This window comes from Rosa rugosa, chromosome 5 (genome assembly GCF_958449725.1).
Source record: "Rosa rugosa chromosome 5, drRosRugo1.1, whole genome shotgun sequence".
Lineage (NCBI taxonomy): Eukaryota > Viridiplantae > Streptophyta > Magnoliopsida > Rosales > Rosaceae > Rosa > Rosa rugosa.
This window is the reverse complement of record NC_084824.1, coordinates 26,407,982-26,426,193: the sequence shown is the minus strand read 5'-3', so window position 1 is coordinate 26,426,193 and position 18,212 is coordinate 26,407,982. Positions and strand designations below refer to the sequence as shown.

The 18,212-nt window shown below is 38.5% G+C and overlaps 3 protein-coding genes, 1 non-coding gene and 1 pseudogene across 14 annotated transcripts; 1 reads left to right on the top strand and 4 right to left on the bottom strand.

Annotated features, from left to right (window-relative positions):
- Nucleotides 1-1,820: 1,820 nt before the first annotated feature.
- LOC133711451 (mitochondrial uncoupling protein 1-like) lies at nt 1,821-5,009 on the bottom strand (annotated as a pseudogene).
- Nucleotides 5,010-5,202: 193 nt separating this feature from the next.
- LOC133708751 (putative disease resistance protein RGA3) lies at nt 5,203-10,763 on the bottom strand. Its single transcript, XM_062134265.1, is given in 4 exon segments — nt 5,203-5,285; nt 5,903-6,065; nt 6,534-9,435; nt 9,627-10,763. Coding segments are annotated over 3 exon segments (4,062 nt in total). The 3' UTR covers nt 5,203-5,285; nt 5,903-6,042.
- A 227-nt stretch (nt 10,764-10,990) lies between these two features.
- On the top strand, nt 10,991-14,624 carry LOC133708753 (imidazole glycerol phosphate synthase hisHF, chloroplastic-like). 11 transcript variants are annotated; one of them, XR_009846024.1, is made up of 9 exons: nt 10,991-11,128; nt 12,305-12,367; nt 12,512-12,551; nt 12,728-12,820; nt 12,914-12,967; nt 13,440-13,532; nt 13,640-13,765; nt 14,021-14,188; nt 14,273-14,624. XR_009846024.1 is itself a non-coding variant. In XM_062134272.1 (8 exons), the coding sequence occupies exons 2-7, from the start codon at nt 12,359-12,361 to the stop codon at nt 14,038-14,040; spliced, it is 396 nt and encodes a 131-aa protein (XP_061990256.1). In that variant the 5' UTR covers nt 10,991-11,128; nt 12,305-12,358; the 3' UTR covers nt 14,041-14,188; nt 14,273-14,624. The 11 variants fall into 11 exon arrangements, 7 of the variants coding, with proteins under 7 accessions (XP_061990256.1, XP_061990251.1, XP_061990254.1 ...); XR_009846022.1 differs by having other exon boundaries at nt 12,469-12,551; XR_009846021.1 differs by having other exon boundaries at nt 12,305-12,551.
- Nucleotides 11,360-11,462, bottom strand: LOC133713209 (small nucleolar RNA snoR97). The gene has a single exon (XR_009847878.1). It is a non-coding gene; the product is annotated as a small nucleolar RNA snoR97 (small nucleolar RNA).
- A 1,391-nt stretch (nt 14,625-16,015) lies between the features above and the next one.
- On the bottom strand, nt 16,016-17,900 carry LOC133708752 (phloretin 4'-O-glucosyltransferase-like). Its single transcript, XM_062134266.1, has one exon. It carries the CDS (start codon nt 17,809-17,811, stop codon nt 16,390-16,392), a length of 1,422 nt encoding a protein of 473 aa, XP_061990250.1. The 5' UTR covers nt 17,812-17,900; the 3' UTR covers nt 16,016-16,389.
- Between the last annotated feature and the right edge of the window lie 312 nt (nt 17,901-18,212).

The window sequence follows — 18,212 nt, the reverse complement described above, 5'->3', positions numbered from 1 at the left end:
TAATTTAAAAATATGGTGGCAATTCTGTAATTATAGTCAATTTAAATATGCGGTGGCAATTTCATAATTAATGAAAACTTTAATGTTTATTTTGTGTTGGGCAGAATTTAAATTGACCGCACGGTATCTGATTCAAATGTCTTTGCGCATGGGTATTGGGCTGGGCTAGTTTACCTTATTGGTAAATTGCTCATGTTATTTTTAGAAAAGGAGGACAAAATTGGTAGTTCAACATATTTCATTAATTGTCTACTGTTGCTCCATGTTTTTCCCCAAAGCAGCTCTAAAAGCTAGGAATTGTGGCTTCTCAAAACCAGCTTTAGGGAGAAGCTACTTGGACCAAAAGCAGCTTTGAAAAATTTTACCAAACACCATCCTCCAGACCCAAAAGCAGAAGCAGTCCCAAAAGCAGCTCAGGAATCAATCCCAAACTAAGGGCACGTTTACTTACTTGGAATGGAATGGAATGTAATGGAATGATTACGGAGTAAAAATACCCTTGTGTTTACTAACACATAAAGGAATCGGAATGATTCCAGGTAAAAGAATTCATGTGTTTACTAACACATGAAGGAATGGGAATTGGTGTAGGTCCCACCTATTTATCAGTAATCGATTCCTGAATACTCAGGAATTCGATTACGAAGGGGGGAGATGGGTTTAGGAATCATTCCTCCGGAATCAATACCGATTCCTTTCTTCTCCCATTCCACTTGTCTCCGATTCATGATTATTTTCCATTCCAAGTAAGTAAACGTGCCATAAGCCTGACTATGCTTGCTTCGTTATGTGTTGGGAATGGGCAGTTTGTTACTTGTATTCGGTTATTTGTGGTGGATGTCTTGGGATTAGTCATTTAAGTTTGGCAACTACATGTGGATTATCTGTTTGATAGATATATAGACTGCGCCTGAGAATTAAGAAGTGAAGCAACTCAACGTATAGGATTTCATTGAGAAACCTCAGCGGGGTCGAGTCAATTCCTCTATAGACCTCACCGGATCAAAGTACTTCAGATTCCCCTGGTGGCCTGGTTTCAGAAAGCTGTTTATGTTTCACAAAAGTGACTGATTTATTATTCTTGATTAGTTGAAGAAACTAGAATATGGATGAAAATCGCTCCTCTATGAAATTATTAGGCTCTTTGGACTTGAACAGTGTACACGCCTAGTCAAAATTTGCGGACAGATTTCTGTTCAAAAGTGGGTGTGGATAGATTCTCTAGCTGCTTTCGAATAAGAGATGCACTCTTGATATATTTCTAACAGTGGTTGTGGACATCTCTAGCTGTTTTTTGGCCAATAGATGCTCCAGCTGCCAAGGGCTTGTACACCAAGGTTGACTTTGCTTGGCACTTGGCAGAACTTGGAAGTCTTTGTTTGGAAGAAGTGGGACTAGGCCACGTAACAAAGTTATTGTGTAGGGGACGTCTTTGGTAGATGATTTAGTAGCAAAGGTCCTTGTTATATGTACTGCAGAATAGAGCCAGAGATTTTAAACCTTTTGATCTAGAAAACAGAGAGATAGCAAGTGAGGCAATGAAATGGTAGAAGATGAATAAACAGACTAGTCTTTTTTCACGGAGAAACTTAATAGACTTAAAATTTTCGGTGGCAACTATCTAAGCACCTTAAGGAACAAGAGGCACATGGAACATTCACACACTATGAATGTACCAAATTTCTTCTTTCTATAAGTTAGATTCAAGATCCACTCAGGAAAGTTATTTAGATATTGAAGAACCATTATCCTATTGTTCTATGAATATGCATCATCATTCATGTTTTACCATCGTTTTCTGAAACTAACGAATCCTGTACTGGAAAAGAAAATCCAATAAGGATATGTCTGCATGCCATCCTCAATAAGTTCATTGGTGACGACAAAGAGATAGCATTTGGCTTTGCAAACAAAGCCATTAGAGCCTTGATAAACAAATTTTATAATCACAATTCATCAATATGATGACAAAGGAAAGATATGTAATCCAGAAAACGAATGCTAATTATTTCTAAACTTCTGATCTTCCAATAAGTAGTTTTCCTTCAGGTGATTCTTCTCCTCGGCTAGCAAAAGTATGGGAGAAAAAGGTTTGTCGAGGGCCTTATTATTCTCTAAAACAACTATTGTTTGCTCTAGATGCTACCCCTGCAATCTAAATCCACTCTCTTGGCTTCACTTCTCATTTTGACTCTATACTTTTCACGAACTTCTTAGCCTGCCAGAAGAATAAGAGATGAGAAAAGCAATTCAGGTTAATTTGAGAGACGAGAAAGCAATCTACAGAAGGTAAACTGTCCATGTTTCTAGAGAAGAAAAAACAGTTTCACAGATAAGTTTCAATAAAGATTTCATCAGAAGTGGCTAATTATTTATATAGATGTTCTGATTCCCATCGTATATTTCTAAGCTGCAGTTTGGACTGCTACTGACGTGAAAATAGAAAACCAGCGCACAGACCAGACACTCAAAAGGCTGAAGAAGATAACAAGGGAAGGCATTGAAACTTGTACCTGCTCCAGGGTTAGAAACATGATCACATTCCAAGATCCTAGCCGTCCAAAATTTGGGATGAAGCCTTTATAAAGGCCAAAGGTCCCTGCAAAACAACAAATCGTAAATAACAATATTCTTATTATTGGAAGGTAGAAACCTACTCTCTCATAATATAGATACAATGCCATATATACTAATGACATGGAAACTAAATCACCTGCATATTCTGTTTGGATAAACAATTATAATGTAAAAGCTTTCAAATCAACATCTCACTCATAAGGACACATAAATATTTGATTTTGACAACTTCTGAACTTTATAAATATATTAGGAAATGAAGAATATGCTGAAAGGTACGGGAAGGAATCGTTCATACATCATTCTTCAGAGTTTTAACGAAGCAATCGATCATGTTTTTGTAAGCAGAAGAATCTCCCATCATTCATGACTTAACCTGTGAAAAGATGAAGAGCACGGGAAAAAAAAGTTAATCTGAGGTTGTATGCATCTAGAATAGGTTCAAATTAACCAGTACAGGAAATCAGGCAACCATATCATTTACTCCATAATTACCGAGTTAAGATATATTGGTCATCCAATTTTACCTTACAGATCAGAGACTAGTTAATAACTTTTAATAATCAGAGCTTGAACAAGAGTATGACATGAAGTCATATAAAAGTAAAAGTTGAGATCATCAAAAGAATTGGTAAAACTATTAACTAAGTGCAACCTTCGTCAACATTAACAAATATGAGGGATGTTTTCTGCTAATGGACATGTGCCGTTATCCCAAGTTATTAAGAGCAATGACAGCTATGCACTAGAAACCAGGACTACTTAACTAAAGACCAGTCAGAAAGGTTTCACATATGAATAGATATTATAGATAGATTACCACATCAACTGGAGAGCCAATGCAGATGGCAAAGAAACCTGCCGACCAACAAAAAGATGAGTGACAACATTGTCCTTAAACCCGGGAAATTTCAAAAGTGTGCGTAGAAATTTTACACATTAAAAATGAGTAAAAATAGTTTCACTTCAAAAGGGAATGATGACCATTCGCGATGAGTTTACCTGCTTCACTTGATCATAACTGGCTAGTTCAGCATTATTAATGATAGCATTACGGGCAATGTTAGGTCCAATTCCAGTCCAGAGATCCCCAACTCCCTCCTGATTTTTTTTTGCAAAGTCCCATGTTAAAAAGTCAGAAAAAAGAACAATTCAATGGTGCTCCCTGAAATTTTTTAGGAAAAAAAAAAAAAATTCCAGTATCAATGCACAACCTGTCTCAAAATGGTGGAATACGCATTTAGTGCGCCAGAATAGTGCCCTGGTGCGCCTGGTGGTAGTTTTCCCTCAGCTTGAAGTCTAACTTTTACAAGATCAGTTGGATTTGCCACTGTGATTGCTAGAGCACCTGTTCATAAGAAAAGTACCCACTTACATTAAATCAAACAGCAAAGAACACAGCATAAGTGCAAATAATACCACCTATCTTTCCATCTTGCAAATGAAGGGGGGGGGGGGAGAGGGGGGGAATCCATCCTCCAGCCAAATCAATGATAAGCCACCACTAAGGACAACTTTCTTCTTTCCCTAAACTAGCAGAAATAAACTGTAAATCCATTAGCATCCACAACCATGCTTAGCCTGCTCACCTGTAGTTAATGCAGCAAGAATTTTCTTTGTTAAAGGAACATGTCCAATGAAGTCATTGCCCACATATAAGGTCTTAATCTGTCAAGCACACGATTCATACACTAGTATTAGATACCAATAAGTTACTGCCAGAAAATATATATAAACTGTAAATAATTAATCTCATCCAATAGTTAACTAGATATACGTGCATGTTCAGCCAACTCATTTAGAGTACAGGACTTCGTCACATAACAGTCTGCAATTGATTTTAATATCAAGAATTTACATTGTACAATAGTTTGGCACAACATAGATCTAGCCTAGCCATATGTTCTTTCAAGAACCATCTGTTGATCAATTTCACCAACCTGGAACAAGAGGATTTCAGAGCACGTCTACGTACATATGCTCTACTTGACACACAAAAGTTTGTAAAATGACTACTTCATTCAAATTGAAGCAACCTGAAGGCAAAGATCTTTCTACTTGAACATGAGCTTGAACTACCTTGAAAAATCAATTCAAGATTGGCCTTAACCTCACAAATCCGAGCTTGTTTCAGCTATGCCATATCATCCGTCAGACATCACCCAGTATTTCTATTCGAAGAAGTCGGATTTGATGGCTATGAGTTGCTTTGGAGTACAACAAGAGTACAGGACTAAAATCCACAATACTGCTTTGTAGTACACATTTTCTCTTAATTTGCTGCAAAAGGATAAGGAAGAGTTGGATTACACATGTAGTACATAATTCCTATCTGGACAAGGATAACAAAAATGTAATGATGAATCACAAGGTTATACCTTTTCATGCAGCACTTTGAAGGCCACTTCAAACGCACAAACTGAAAGCTTCATTTTCTGAAAGGGAACCTGTTGGCTTGGCACCAAGATAGAATCAAGTCCTAGATTTTCTTGCAGACCACAGGAAAATAGTCTGATATTCTAGTGAAAGATGCCCCTGCACAAACAAATAAGTGACGAACAAAATAAGGAAAATATAGAGGAGAGACTAGGGAAAGAACAGAAGAAAAGAAAATGTGAAAGCTTGCCTTGTTTCAACACAAAAGTTCAAGAAACGAAGAATGCTTGCCCCTGAACCCTTAGAGCTAGAACAGAAGTAATCTTCTGCAACTGGACACATATCCATAGGCACATATTAATCTTGCAGCTGGTGTGTCACATAGCTTCAAAATTCAATATAAAAGAAGTTTGGTCAATGATGGAAACAAATCTAAGTGCTTACTGCAATGCTTAGAAAAGAAAAAGAGTAGCTTTAGCAGTGTCTAACAAGACTCGTATGATTTGCAGTAAGAGTTCTTTAACAATGTAGCTTCAACAAAAATAAAGACCCAGTGTTCAAGCATTAACGTTAGCTACTTGCTATGCCAAAGTTGGTACTTCAGTTTTTTCTTGTTAGTTAAAAGCTTATTTGATTCTTATCCTCAACGAAATGACGGTTTAACTAAAATGAGTCGAAAAGAGAACCGGTCTGATGACAATGAGATCAAGGAGCCAAACCATTCTTGTTACTGGTTCATATGATTAGAAAAGTTATATTGTGTAGACATATTTAGCAGGTTATATTGTAATTTAAACTTCCCCATGATTGCAATATACGAAATACCAAAAAGCACTATTACTTTGTAGTGACAACTGGAGAGTGAATTTCCAAATGATAGTTTAGAAAACGAGTAAAAGAGGTATACAAGATAACTGTTTTTATTTTTTATCTTTTTGGTTGAACTTACATAAAATTGTAGATGCTCCTGTAAATACACCACATCGGACACAGTAAGTAAGTTGAAGTGAAACTTGAAGCAATTCCTAATTGAGATACTCCAGTAGGCACCGCTTATTCTTGATTGATGTATCGCATAGCTTCAACAGTTTATGTAATAACCTGTCCCTCAACTAACCAAAAATAAATTTGGTTAATGCTGGATATAAAATTGAAGAAAAATGGACAAGAATATACAAGTTTTAATCTCTTTAGAAGTCAGTGAATGGAGTTATATGGTTTGCACAACAACAATCCCTTCACATTCGGGTTCTATGTATCACCATTGTTAATGAAACCTAAAAATCAAAGTGAAATTCTCCCCCCCCCTGCAATTATTGTAAAATGAGCAGACTTCTTCAAGCTCTAGCAGATGGAACAAAACTTGTTTTCAAACAAAATATTATTCTTTCTCCATCGAGCTCGAGAGTGAGAAGGAAGAGCCAAAAAGTATTCTTGTCACTGGTTTATATATAAGCAAAATGAGGCATACAAAATAATAACTATAATACTTTTTCAAACAACAATTAAGTACAATTAATTAAAGTGATATGAATATTGACCGATTCAGAAAAGAGGTAGAGGAAAGAGTTACCACTTACCAGAGATGGATGGAAGATGAGAAATCTTAGGCCACTCTGGGCCGCTCTCCGCGGTGCATCTTTGGCTCAAAAGGGGACAATTGTAGATACGTAGCCAATCTAATTTGGTGAGGCGTTGCATAGCTTGGACGGAAGGTAGATACATCAGATTCTTGCAACGGAAAATATATAAGGAGTGAAGAGATGCAAGGTTTCCCAACCATTCTGGAATAGCCTCCACTCCCTCAAAGGAATCTATCCGCAATTCGGTCAAAGACGTCATGTGTTGAACTTGTTCAGGCAGAGACTTGAGCTTCGGCCACCCGAAGATGGTCAGTGTTTCAAGTTGTGGTAGAGCCTGAAGAGCCGGGAATGAATCCAGCTCATTCCAAAACCGACCAAGTGTCAATTGCTTGAGACGGGTGAATACGTGTGGGGATGCCATTGCTAACCCACTGGGTAGACATGTCAATCGGGAACAATCACTAATCCATAACTCACGCAGGGATGTGAGCTTGTCAAAACTCGAAACAGTCTCTAGATTAGGACACCGTCTTATTCTCAACTCCTCAAGAGAGACGAGGATTGGAATAAAGGCACAAAATTCCAGATCAATTTGTGTACTTTGACATCCGTCGATTAACAAGCCTCGGAGGGATGTGAAGCCGCCGTGTAAAATTGGAAGAGACTCTGGATTATCTACACACAAGCTTCGGAGGGTTGTACTGAGACTGTCAATTGGAATGGATGTAACCTTAGGGCACTCTGTTATTGACAAATCAACAAGAGAGGGGCAGCAGCCTAGTCCACTCGGTAGGCTTGACAATTCAGGACACCGCCAAAGCTGCAGTCCACGAAGATATGGGAGGCCCTCAGATGGAATTGGAATGGACATTATCTTTGGGCAGCTCAGTATGTCCAGTTGTTGAAGAGATGTGCAGTATTGAGTTGGAATGGACGTTATTTTTGGGCAGCTCCGTATCTCCAGTAGTTGAAGAGATGTGCAGTATTGGACTGGAATGGACGTTATCTTTGGGCAGCTGTCTATTACCAATTGTTGAAGAGATGTGCAGTATTGTAGCCCATCAGGTAAACTGGATAACTGAGAACACTTGGTTATAATCAATTTGCGCAGAGATGGGAGACCGCCTTGCTCAGGGATGATTGGGATGGACTCTAGACTGGAGCAATCTTGTATGTCCAACTCCTTGAGAGAGAGTGGGAGTAGCCCATCAGATAAAGACCTCAACTTAGGACACTTCCAAATTCTCAGTAACTGAAGAGATGCGCAGCAGTCAAATCCATGGGGAGAAATGCAGCTTAACTCCGGACAGTTGCATATACGCAAACATTCAAGACTCTTGTTGTTTCTTAACGTCCCTTCCGGAAGACTAGTAAGTCCCTCGACATCATATACTGAGAGATAAGTGAGAGTAGTCAGTTTATTGCTTAAAATATTTGCTATAGGCATACCACTTTCCACTCCTCGTATCACCAACATCTTGAGAGATGGAAAATGACTGGGAGCACTTCTCAATTGCTTACACCGCAGCACGTGCAGCTCCTCAAGGTAAGGAAACACCCTTAATTTTCCAGTCGTCAGCATCACTTCCCCTGCTTCCATCCAATCTATTAGATTCTCGGCATTCTCAATATGTAATGATCTCAAAGCAGGAAACAAAGTCTTTCTCCCGTCACTTGTTGTTGCACCTGAAATCTGATCGTAACCATAAAACTCAGACCCCAAGCATCTTAGGTTCTGCATGTCCTCCATCTTAACATGTATAAGATTGGGCAGATGGCCCAGTATTGGAAATCCTTCGCATTTGTTGCACCCTGCTAATTCAATTTCTTTCAAGTTGCTGGCAAGCAATAACCATGATGGAAACTTTACACCCATAAACCCCTGAATCTTCAAAATTTCCAAATTACAATGTGGTCGCAGACCTTCAAGTACATCATCCTCATTGTCAATATTGTTGCTTGGTCTACTAAGCTTCCAGTCGAGAGTTAACTTGCGTATATGTTTCTTATCAACTAACTTTGCATTCACTGCTTCTTCTCCATCTCTTACATGCTCCAGATTATAGATGGATAAGGTGCCTCTCAAATGGTTTAACCCACCCATTTCCCCAATCCTAGGCCCAGTTTCCTTACCCACCTTCAAAAAAGGTAATGATCTGAGATTCGTCAATCTTCCCAATATGCCAACAGGAACTTTCGCATGTTTACCAAAATAAACATGTCTCAAGTTGATCATATTAGCTATCATCTTTGGGAACTCTTCAACATGATAGGGCATTTTAAACGTCTGAAGGTAATAAAGTTGACCAATAGATTTTGGAAATGCCTTCACTCTTGTTTTCATAACATTCAGATACCTCAAGTGTGTCAACTTTCCAATTGAACTCGGCAACTTGTCAATGTCTGCCTTGTATAAATTTAACACACGTAAAGATCTAAAGTTAGGCAAGGTGTTCCCAAGTGTTTCTCCCTTGGAAAATAGTGAGCGGCAGTTTGTCATGTTTGATACTCGTTCTGCAAGGTCATGCACAAGATCGTGCATCTTGCATGTTGTATTACCCTTATAATCAGTTCTAACGTCTTCAAAAAGGGATTTTTCTGATAAAATGTTATAATATTCGTTCCCTCTATCCTCCATCTCCATATTACTTTTGGTGGGGTGAAGCCATCCTTGAGCCATCCAAAGTTGGACTAAGTCATCCTTTTCCATTACAGAGTCTTTGATGAATTCCGAGCAATATGCAAAACATTGTTTCAATGATGAAAATTTCAATTCATCAAAACTCAACTTTAAAATTGACATGATTCTTTCTTCTTCTTTCGGTAAATCCCACATTTTACTTTCCATAATTGAACTCCATTCATTGCTTGTTTTAAAGCGCATAATGTTTCCTAATACCTACAATTAAATTGGGAATGGAATTAGATTTCAACACAACAATACTATAGTCAACTTCAATTGAATGTTAACTGCTCATTATTATTTGTTTAACTTTCCCTACATCAACAATATTTGGAATAGAAATTCTTGTTATCAAATTAAAGTAAAAAGAAAGCATGATAAAACTTCAAATGTATAATATAACATACCTTTGCCACTAATGGTATACCTCCACACTTTTTGGCAATCTCCCTTCCAATTGTCTCTTGATCTTCAAGTATAGGAACACTTCCGACTGGAACTGCTTTATTCTTCAATATAAGCCAACACTCATCATCTGATAGTTTTCTCAAATCACACCTAGGAAGGGTTTCCACTGTTTTTGCAACTTTGTCACTGCGAGTGGTGACAATAATGCTGCTTCCTTAGGCATCAGTAATTCTTACCAAACAACTCTTCAAATCATTCCATTTTTCAGCATCTTCATTCCATACATCATCAAGTATAAGAAGGTATCTCTTTCCTTTCAACTCTTCTTGAAGAATGTTACATATTGCATCTATACCTTTCACCGCAGCATTTTCTGGTTTAAGATATTCCAAGATCCCTCTCAGAATTGAATTGACTTCAAAAAGGGTAGATACACATATCCACATCTTTTTCTCAAAATGCCTACTTATCTCAGATTCATGATATATTGATTTAGCCAAAGTTGTCTTTCCAAGCCCTCCCATACCCACAATGGCCAGAACGGAGAGATCACTTTCCAGATTGTGGTTTGATTTGGTCAAGGCTTGAACTATATCTGCCACAACATCGTCCCTTCCAATGATGTTGTTTTCATCTTGTTTTAAGATAGAGTAGGTTTCCCTGTCAATGCTTATACCATGGGAAGTTGTTGCATCTAAGGATAGTCTAGCAAATAAGCCAATAGCACTTGCCTTCTTATTCAACTCATCCAAGGATGTGTTGATCTTCTTAATTTTATGTGCCATTTTAACACGAAAAAAGATGGGATTGGAGTGGGAAAAAAAGTTCTGCACCTTTCTCTTCATCTGATTTCGCAGTTGCACCTTACACCGGAGAAGCTCATATCCATAATCATCCAGCACATCATCGGCATGCTGAGCTATGTCTTCAAGCTTCTTCACCCAGAGCTTCACAGCATCTCCCCGATCTTGTCGCGGATGTTCGGCATCTTGTAGCACAGCCTCAAGCATGAGCACCGACTCACGCAGCTTTGTTATTTCTCCATTGAATCCCCATACAAGATCGAACTCTTGAGCGGCAAGTGAAGCCACTTTCCTCAGCAATTCTTGAGCCCCAAAAGTGAGAAATTCAGCCATCGATCTCTACTCAAGAGAGTCAAAAAGTTATTACGAATGCTAGTTGAAGAAACTAGGAGAGGGATGAATCAAAAGAGAGATATGAATTTATCAGGTCGTTGGACGATCGTTTATGAAATATATATTGCGAATACACCTCTCAACAACTAGTCAACCACTGCTCTCGACAGCTATTCTAGTCTTCTAGTCAACTAGTCAACTAGTCAACGATCGTTGATTACAAGATGCTTTGAATCAGAAGCAAAGGCATCTCTCCCAGTGGATGTGGAGGACGATAGCGTTGGAGCGACATCGACTTTGAATTGAAGGACAAGAGACTCATCTGGAGATTCTGATTCAATTGGGACCCGAAGTCGTTGAAACAGGTACGTGTCCGGCCGATGAAGTTAGAATCTGACAATTTAGAAATTCCCGTTAGCTCTTGTCCTTTTATCTTGCTCTGTTTTCCTCTACATAGTTTGATACTTTGATACATTGTTACATAAACAATTACTCAATTTGTTCCAATATCTTGCTCTCTATGCAGAATAGTAAACACTAGACAATGAAAAACTGTTCAATAAAATCAAATTCACAGCGAAATTTTACAACAGCAAAACTGTAGTGCTGTTATTTAACTCCACTCTCTATAGAACTAGAGATGAAGCTGATAGACAACACACAATTTATGAGTTTTTCGGACTCTACCAGCTACTGAAGAGGCTATGAGTATAGTAGAACGCAAATGTTTTGCTTTAGACTGAATTGTTCAAGCTTGGTGTGTGTTAGGACATTGGTTGGTTTTTTCATGGACATGGTATAATCTGGTTATTTAGAACGCTTTAAGTATGACAAGTAGGACAGATTGTTACAGTGATTTCTATTTGTGACTTTTGGTGCAAATTAAGAATGTTATTGTATATGAAGTACTGATATCAGTAATATATTGATATGGATAATAGGTTAAAGAACAACAGTAGAGTTCCTTGTTAATGAATTTTAGGTGGTTTGAATTTGATCCAATGATGGCATATTGTATTTACATTGCTGAGGGATTTGGGAAAAAAATAGTTAACATTCCACTTCTCAGGTTTGACATCTAAGAAGAGGCAAAACACAGCTAAGTTTTGGGGGTTTGGGTTTTGATGAGGATCTTCTTGAATCAAATTTTATGTTATTGTCTGATCTAAACTCTTTTCATTCTCTTCATGCAAGCATTTTCTGATTGATTGGGTCGTTCCCCATCTGTGCTGATTCCCTAATTTACATCATTTTTTATTTTAATTTTTAAGATACCTTACGTAATGTATTTACTTCTATTTGGTTGGTGATAAAGCTCCACCTTGCACGACTTATCCATCTTCTTAGGAATTATTTTTTACATTTTACAGTAATTTTGTTTATTTACTGTCAAAGATTGCAGTTTTACCATGCCTCCTTGAGTTTGGACATATTTCATTGTTACTCGTCATCAAAAGCTGTTGTAGTTTTACACCATAAAAGTAATAATAATAAATAATAAAATAGCTATTGTTGTTTGAAGTCTTGGTCTTGAATTGCAGGTCAGCTTTCTGCATATTAATGGTTTCTGGGACTCCCCTTTGGGTGCCTTGCCTATGCTACAGGTCTGTTTCGTAAATGTTTAACCTAGTGCAATTTTGATGCTGTGATATTACACCTTATGAACTTTCTTTCTTATCTATTATTTACTTGCCATGTCTTTTAGGTATTAAGATATGCATCAGAAAATGTTTTTGTGCCATTAACAGTTGCAGGTAGCATTAGAGATTTTACCGATGCAACTAGCAGGTATTGTCATGGGTGCTCGAATTTGTTCAACCAGTTTTGCTTTACATGATTGCAAATATCTTCTATTGTTTTTCTCCAGAGACGCTCAATCTATAGCTTCGACTCAAAATTTATATGACCTGTCAAATGTAGCATGGTATGGACATGGATTTTATAAGTTAGTTCTTCTTTTTCAGGCACTATTCTATCAATATTTCAGATGTGGGGCTGATAAGATCTCCATCGGAAGTGACGCAGTTTATGCTGCAGAAGAATATTTAAGAACTGGAGTATGCAATAATTTTCATCATGTTTTATTCAGATCTGCATGTATGCAAGAATCTGTGGGATGCCTCTCTGACAGTTCTCAATTGGTTTTTTAGGTGAAAAGTGGAAAAAGTAGCTTCGAGCAGATATCTAGAGTTTATGGAAATCAGGTAATATCTTTGCTAAATGCATGCATGCCCATAATGCTTTGATTCCTTGATAGTCTGTTGAGATAATCTGCACAGTTTCAGGACATGGTATAAAAAAAATTGTTAACAGATTGTAGTTACAATTAATTGTAATGGTTGTGCAATTTATATTTAGTAGTTACCCTGTTGATCATTACCTCGCCTTCTGGCTGCTGTACTATTTCGAGAATTCAGTTTAGTTCTAGTAACATAATGGAAACTACAATAAAATAAAAAGATCTTTATTTGCTTAAATGTGGATTTGAAATTGCCGACTTTTGTGTTTCAGTATTTTTAGTCATGAGCATTTGTTGAGGATGTAAGGCTGTTCTCTTGCTTGTGATCTTTTTCTGCTTGGATGGCTGTAAATGTTCAATCTGCCAGAGTGTTTCTGTTTTCAAAGGAACTTAGATGGAATTTTTTTTTGTTTACTTTATTGTACTATATGTTGCAGCTGTGGTTGTAAGCATTGATCCTTGCAAAGTGTACGTTAAAAATCAAAATGATATCGATGTTGAGTTTGAGACTATAAGGGTAACAAACCCAGGTAGGGAGACACAATTTCAATTCTGTTCTCCTTTTTGTTGCTTGGATTTGGCATTTTTCTTTTCATGGATGTAAAATCTTCTCTGATTGGCTATCTTTCGTGAAAAGTCTTGAATTTTGTCCTTAAGGTTAGGGGTGGGCGGGAAATCCAGCGAATCAGAGCTTATGAGCTTACAAAAGCAGTTGAGGAGCTTGGTGCTGGAGAAATTCTGCTAAACTGCATTGATTATGAAGGTAAAGTTCAGTTTTTGCGCTCCTTATTCTTGCTTATGAAAACCACTTATATGAGAATTGCAAAGAGAAATTTGTCTATACATTTAATCAATGGCATGTTAGTTTATCACTCATCACGTTCTGAGATAATGCCAAAATGTTGGAAGTTATCTAGATGTGTTTGGGAAGGCATTGCTATCCTTTATTGTGTTCTCCATTCCTTATTCAAACTAGTGGTTTGTGCTAGCTATATATTAACTGTTTGATGCATTTCAGGTCAGGGAAAGGGGATTTGATATAGATTTAGTAAAGCTGATCTCTGATGTGGTGACCATTCCCATGCTTGCAAGTAGTGGTGCTGGTGTTGTTGAACACTTCTCAGAGGTTCTCACGAAAGCAAATGCGTCTGCTGCCTTTGCTGCTGGCATTTTTCATTCCAAGGAGGTAATACAGTCTTTTACATGATTTATGGTGCTCCGAGTGCTGATGATTATGCTCATATGAACACGCAGATTATGATTGTTGCAGGAATTCATTCTGTAAAGGAGCACTTGCTAAAGGAAGGCATAGAAGTCAGAATCTGAACACATTCATTGGACTATCACATTCCCTTCACACTTTTCCTGTCCAGAGTACTTCATTGGACAAATTTGCTCATCAAAGTAACAAATGTTACTTGGAGTGTTGAACCCAAGCTGGATCTATAATAGTGGGATTTTAATTTTATTTTATTTCTGCAGAAGTAGCGGTCACAACAATAATTGTAAAAAGCTAGAGAAAGTTTTACTACCTTCATCACGTATCTAGAATCCAGACCTTTAAAATCAAACCAACTAGCACTACCAAGTTTGATTGCTGAAGACTTGGTCCGAATCCCATATTTACCGGTGCATATCACAGATGAATTTCCATTTACACACCTCTGATATGCAATCTTAATGTTGTTTATTCTTTGCTTAGAACGATGATATCATTTAGTGCCACTAGCCACAATCTAAATAAAAAAAGCCAAGCAAGAATGAAGTTAAGTCCGGTTGGCAATTAAGAACTATGCTCATCATATAACTAGTTTCTTGACTTTCTTTCTTCAACAAATAAATGTAAGTGGCAGAACTAAGTTTTAAGCACTACTCATGAACTATGCTTTAGATAAGGGGTAAGCAAACAGAAGGACTCAACTTTTGAGGGACAAATATAAAAGTATAAAAGAGGTTGAAAACAAACCTATACAATTCAAGCGGACGTCATCACTTTGGGTCTTCATGAGGGCCTCCAGAGACAGGCGCACTAGCTTGGGGCAAAAGGAAAATAAAAGATCAGATCCATCAGCATCCTCTGATGCATAGTGGAGAGCAGATACTTTGTACAGAACAAACAGAATTTCTCCCCGAATCTCTTCACTGTGTCAAAGGAACAGAGTAGTGTTGAATCATATATAATTTGGTAACAGCATGGGGGAAAAAAAGAAAACAAAAAAAAAAGGAAAGTTTTCTCTTCCCAGTGTTCTTCATTAGTTACCTTGGTAATTGAAGACCTGAAACAAGATTGGTAATGAGGCCATTTTTGTCTCTAATGTGAGCAAAAGGATTACTCTGCTGACAGTTTAAGAGAACTCCTAAGCAGTGAAGCTGCATTTGAAGAATAACCAAATTATAATGAAGAAATATTTTAAGGACATAAGAAGTAAGTTTCAAAAGAATTAGTCAAATAAATTTTGTTCCCAGAACCCTGTGGATGTATAGATGCACCATTCCGGTGCATAAATGTCCACTCTCTCTTTGTTCCTTCTCAGAAATCTTCTCAAAGACAATGAGAACTTGTGATATACATGGGTAAAATAAGAACCAAATCACAAGGATCAAGTTTCACATTTTGTCATGCCTCAAAAGTAAATAAACTAGACCATCCTCCATGTGACTATTGATAGATAATTCTCACCCTCAGAACTCAACTTGAGTTGTCAATGCAAATATCTATGGTCCAAACCCCTCTATAGTGTCATTTTCATTGAAATCCAGAGAGTATTTGCAGAAAAGGATCTACTAATTCATATTTAAGAGAAGTAGACAAAGCAATACCAACTCATCAAACATAGAACCAAAACAAGGAAATTTCAGGATGGTGCTCTAGTTTGAAAGTCCAGTCTAGGCCTCTATTATCCATGAGAAACACCAGAACCAAGTATGAATCATCCGATTCAAACACAGTTTATTACCGGAATCGAAAACTCTATCATCCTCCTCCTCCTCCATTTTTCTCATCAAGCAAACAAAATTTAAGGCATTAACAGTTCATACATTACCAACAATCATACAGTTGACAAATTCTAAATGAAATCCAACCCAACAACTAAACACAATCACCTGCACTATAAACACAATCACCTGAAAATCAACCCGGCAACTAAATTTATAATGATATACTCTAATGACCAGATAAAAGTTTTTCGACTTTTTCATTGGCAGAAGCAGAAAGGAACTTCTTCAACTCCTTCTTCATTGGTTTAAACCACAATCGTTTCAAAACGACGTCGTTTCTCTTTTGTTGCCATGGGCGTCGCCTTTCACGCCTTGTTCGACTCCTCATCGCCTACCCATCGAAACCCACTCAATTGCATTAGACAATCATTTTATTTCCCCATGCAATTAATCTACTTCTTCAATCTCCTTCAGAAACGCCTTGAGATTCTTGTCAGATGACCCCCCTTCACTCACAGCCTCTCTCGCCAAATTCTTCCACTTCTTAGCATTCCTTCTCAACTCTTGACTTCCCATGACCAAATCCAGACACCTCTTCAACTCCTCACCCACAACAACATCCTCCTCATTCGGTGCTACCCTCACCCCTGTCTTCCACGTGTCCTCTATCAATTTTGCATTAGTGCATTGATCTGTCCACTGAGGACATGCCACCACCGGTACCCCAGAAACTAAACTCTCCAAGCTTGAATTCCAGCCACAATGTGTCACAAAACAACCCAATGAAGGATTTGACAGAACCTCCACTTGACTACACCACGGGACTATCACCCCAAGCTCTTCTAGTTCCTCTCTACAACTCAGCTCCTCTTCTTCTTTTCCTTCCTTACCTTCTCCGTTCTTTTGGTTTTCCCTAATCACCCACAGAAACGGACGTCCAGAATCCAGCAACCCTTTTGCAATTTCCTCCATTTGAATCTTGGACAGCATGGAAACGGTCCCAAACGAGACGTAAACGACCGACTGTTCCGGCTTCGAATTCAGCCATTCCATGTAGGTGGAATCTTTTGATTTCTGGAAAAGATCGCATCCGAAAGATTTATCAGATGAATCCTTGTCGTCTAAGAAAGCAGACGGCATTAAAGGCCCGATTCCGATCAAGCTGTACTTGTCGATTGCTTTTAAGGCCTCGGGTTCTAGTGCATCGAACGTGTTCACCAGTATGATTGCCTTGCTTAGTTTCCCAAGCTTTTCCAACTGATCTTCGAACAATGGGAGAGCGAAACGGTATATGTACGGACTCGAAGCCAGCAAGAAGGAGGGAAGGTCGCGGCTCCTCAACGATAGTGGCAGTCCTGGTAATTCTACTGCAAAGGAGGGGTCATTGTTATCAGCACCGGTATTGTTCCTGATGATATCTTTGTAGCCGTTGAAGTAATAGTAGTATATGTCGAACACTGTGGCTGGCTGAATCCAAAGGAGAGCGCTGGGGAGGTGAAGCTCAGTGGCCACTTCCGCGACCCAAGGGAGAACTAAAGTGTACACTATGCAAGTGTAAGGGTGGCCCTCATTCGCACCAGATTTGACAAGATCCACAATCGCTTGCGAGCTGCGACTCTTTAGCTCACTAAAGACATGCTGTCTATCGTCTTCAGGCTTAGCCCCGTCGTCGTACCCGTCAGAGAAGGGAGCAAAGGTCAAGCCACTAGGAGTAGTTGCGCGGTTGCCAATGCGGCGGTGAGCGGAGACGCTGGTGACAAAGGTTACACGCGCCCCAGTGGTGCGGATGAGGCGCTTGGCTAATTGGAGGGAGGGATTGATGTGGCCTTGAACTGGTAATGATATCATAATGAAGCGGTGTTGAACCATGGTGGTGGTTGTTGGCAGGGAAGGGCGTCGTGGAGTCTGGACCTAAATTGACTAAATATAATTGGAACATGTAAGGTGAGAAGAGGATGTCAAGAGTTTAAGTAAGGGACTTGTAGGAAAACAATGACGTTTGTGGTGACGAACTGAACAGCTGGAAACTAAAGAAGAGAATGGCTAATTTCTGGTCTTATGAACTCTTTTGTCCTTAAATGGAAAAAACTCTTATGCGAGCAATGTGTTAAAAAGCGCTCCTCAGGCGCGTCCTGAGGCGTTAAAAGCGTAAATCAGCAACAAAAATGAGTGAGTTTTGATAGCTAGGCTTGAAGGCGCAGAAAACGCGCTCAGGATGCTTTGAAGGAGCAGAAGGCGCAAAAATAAGGATCTGTTGAAGGATATTGACA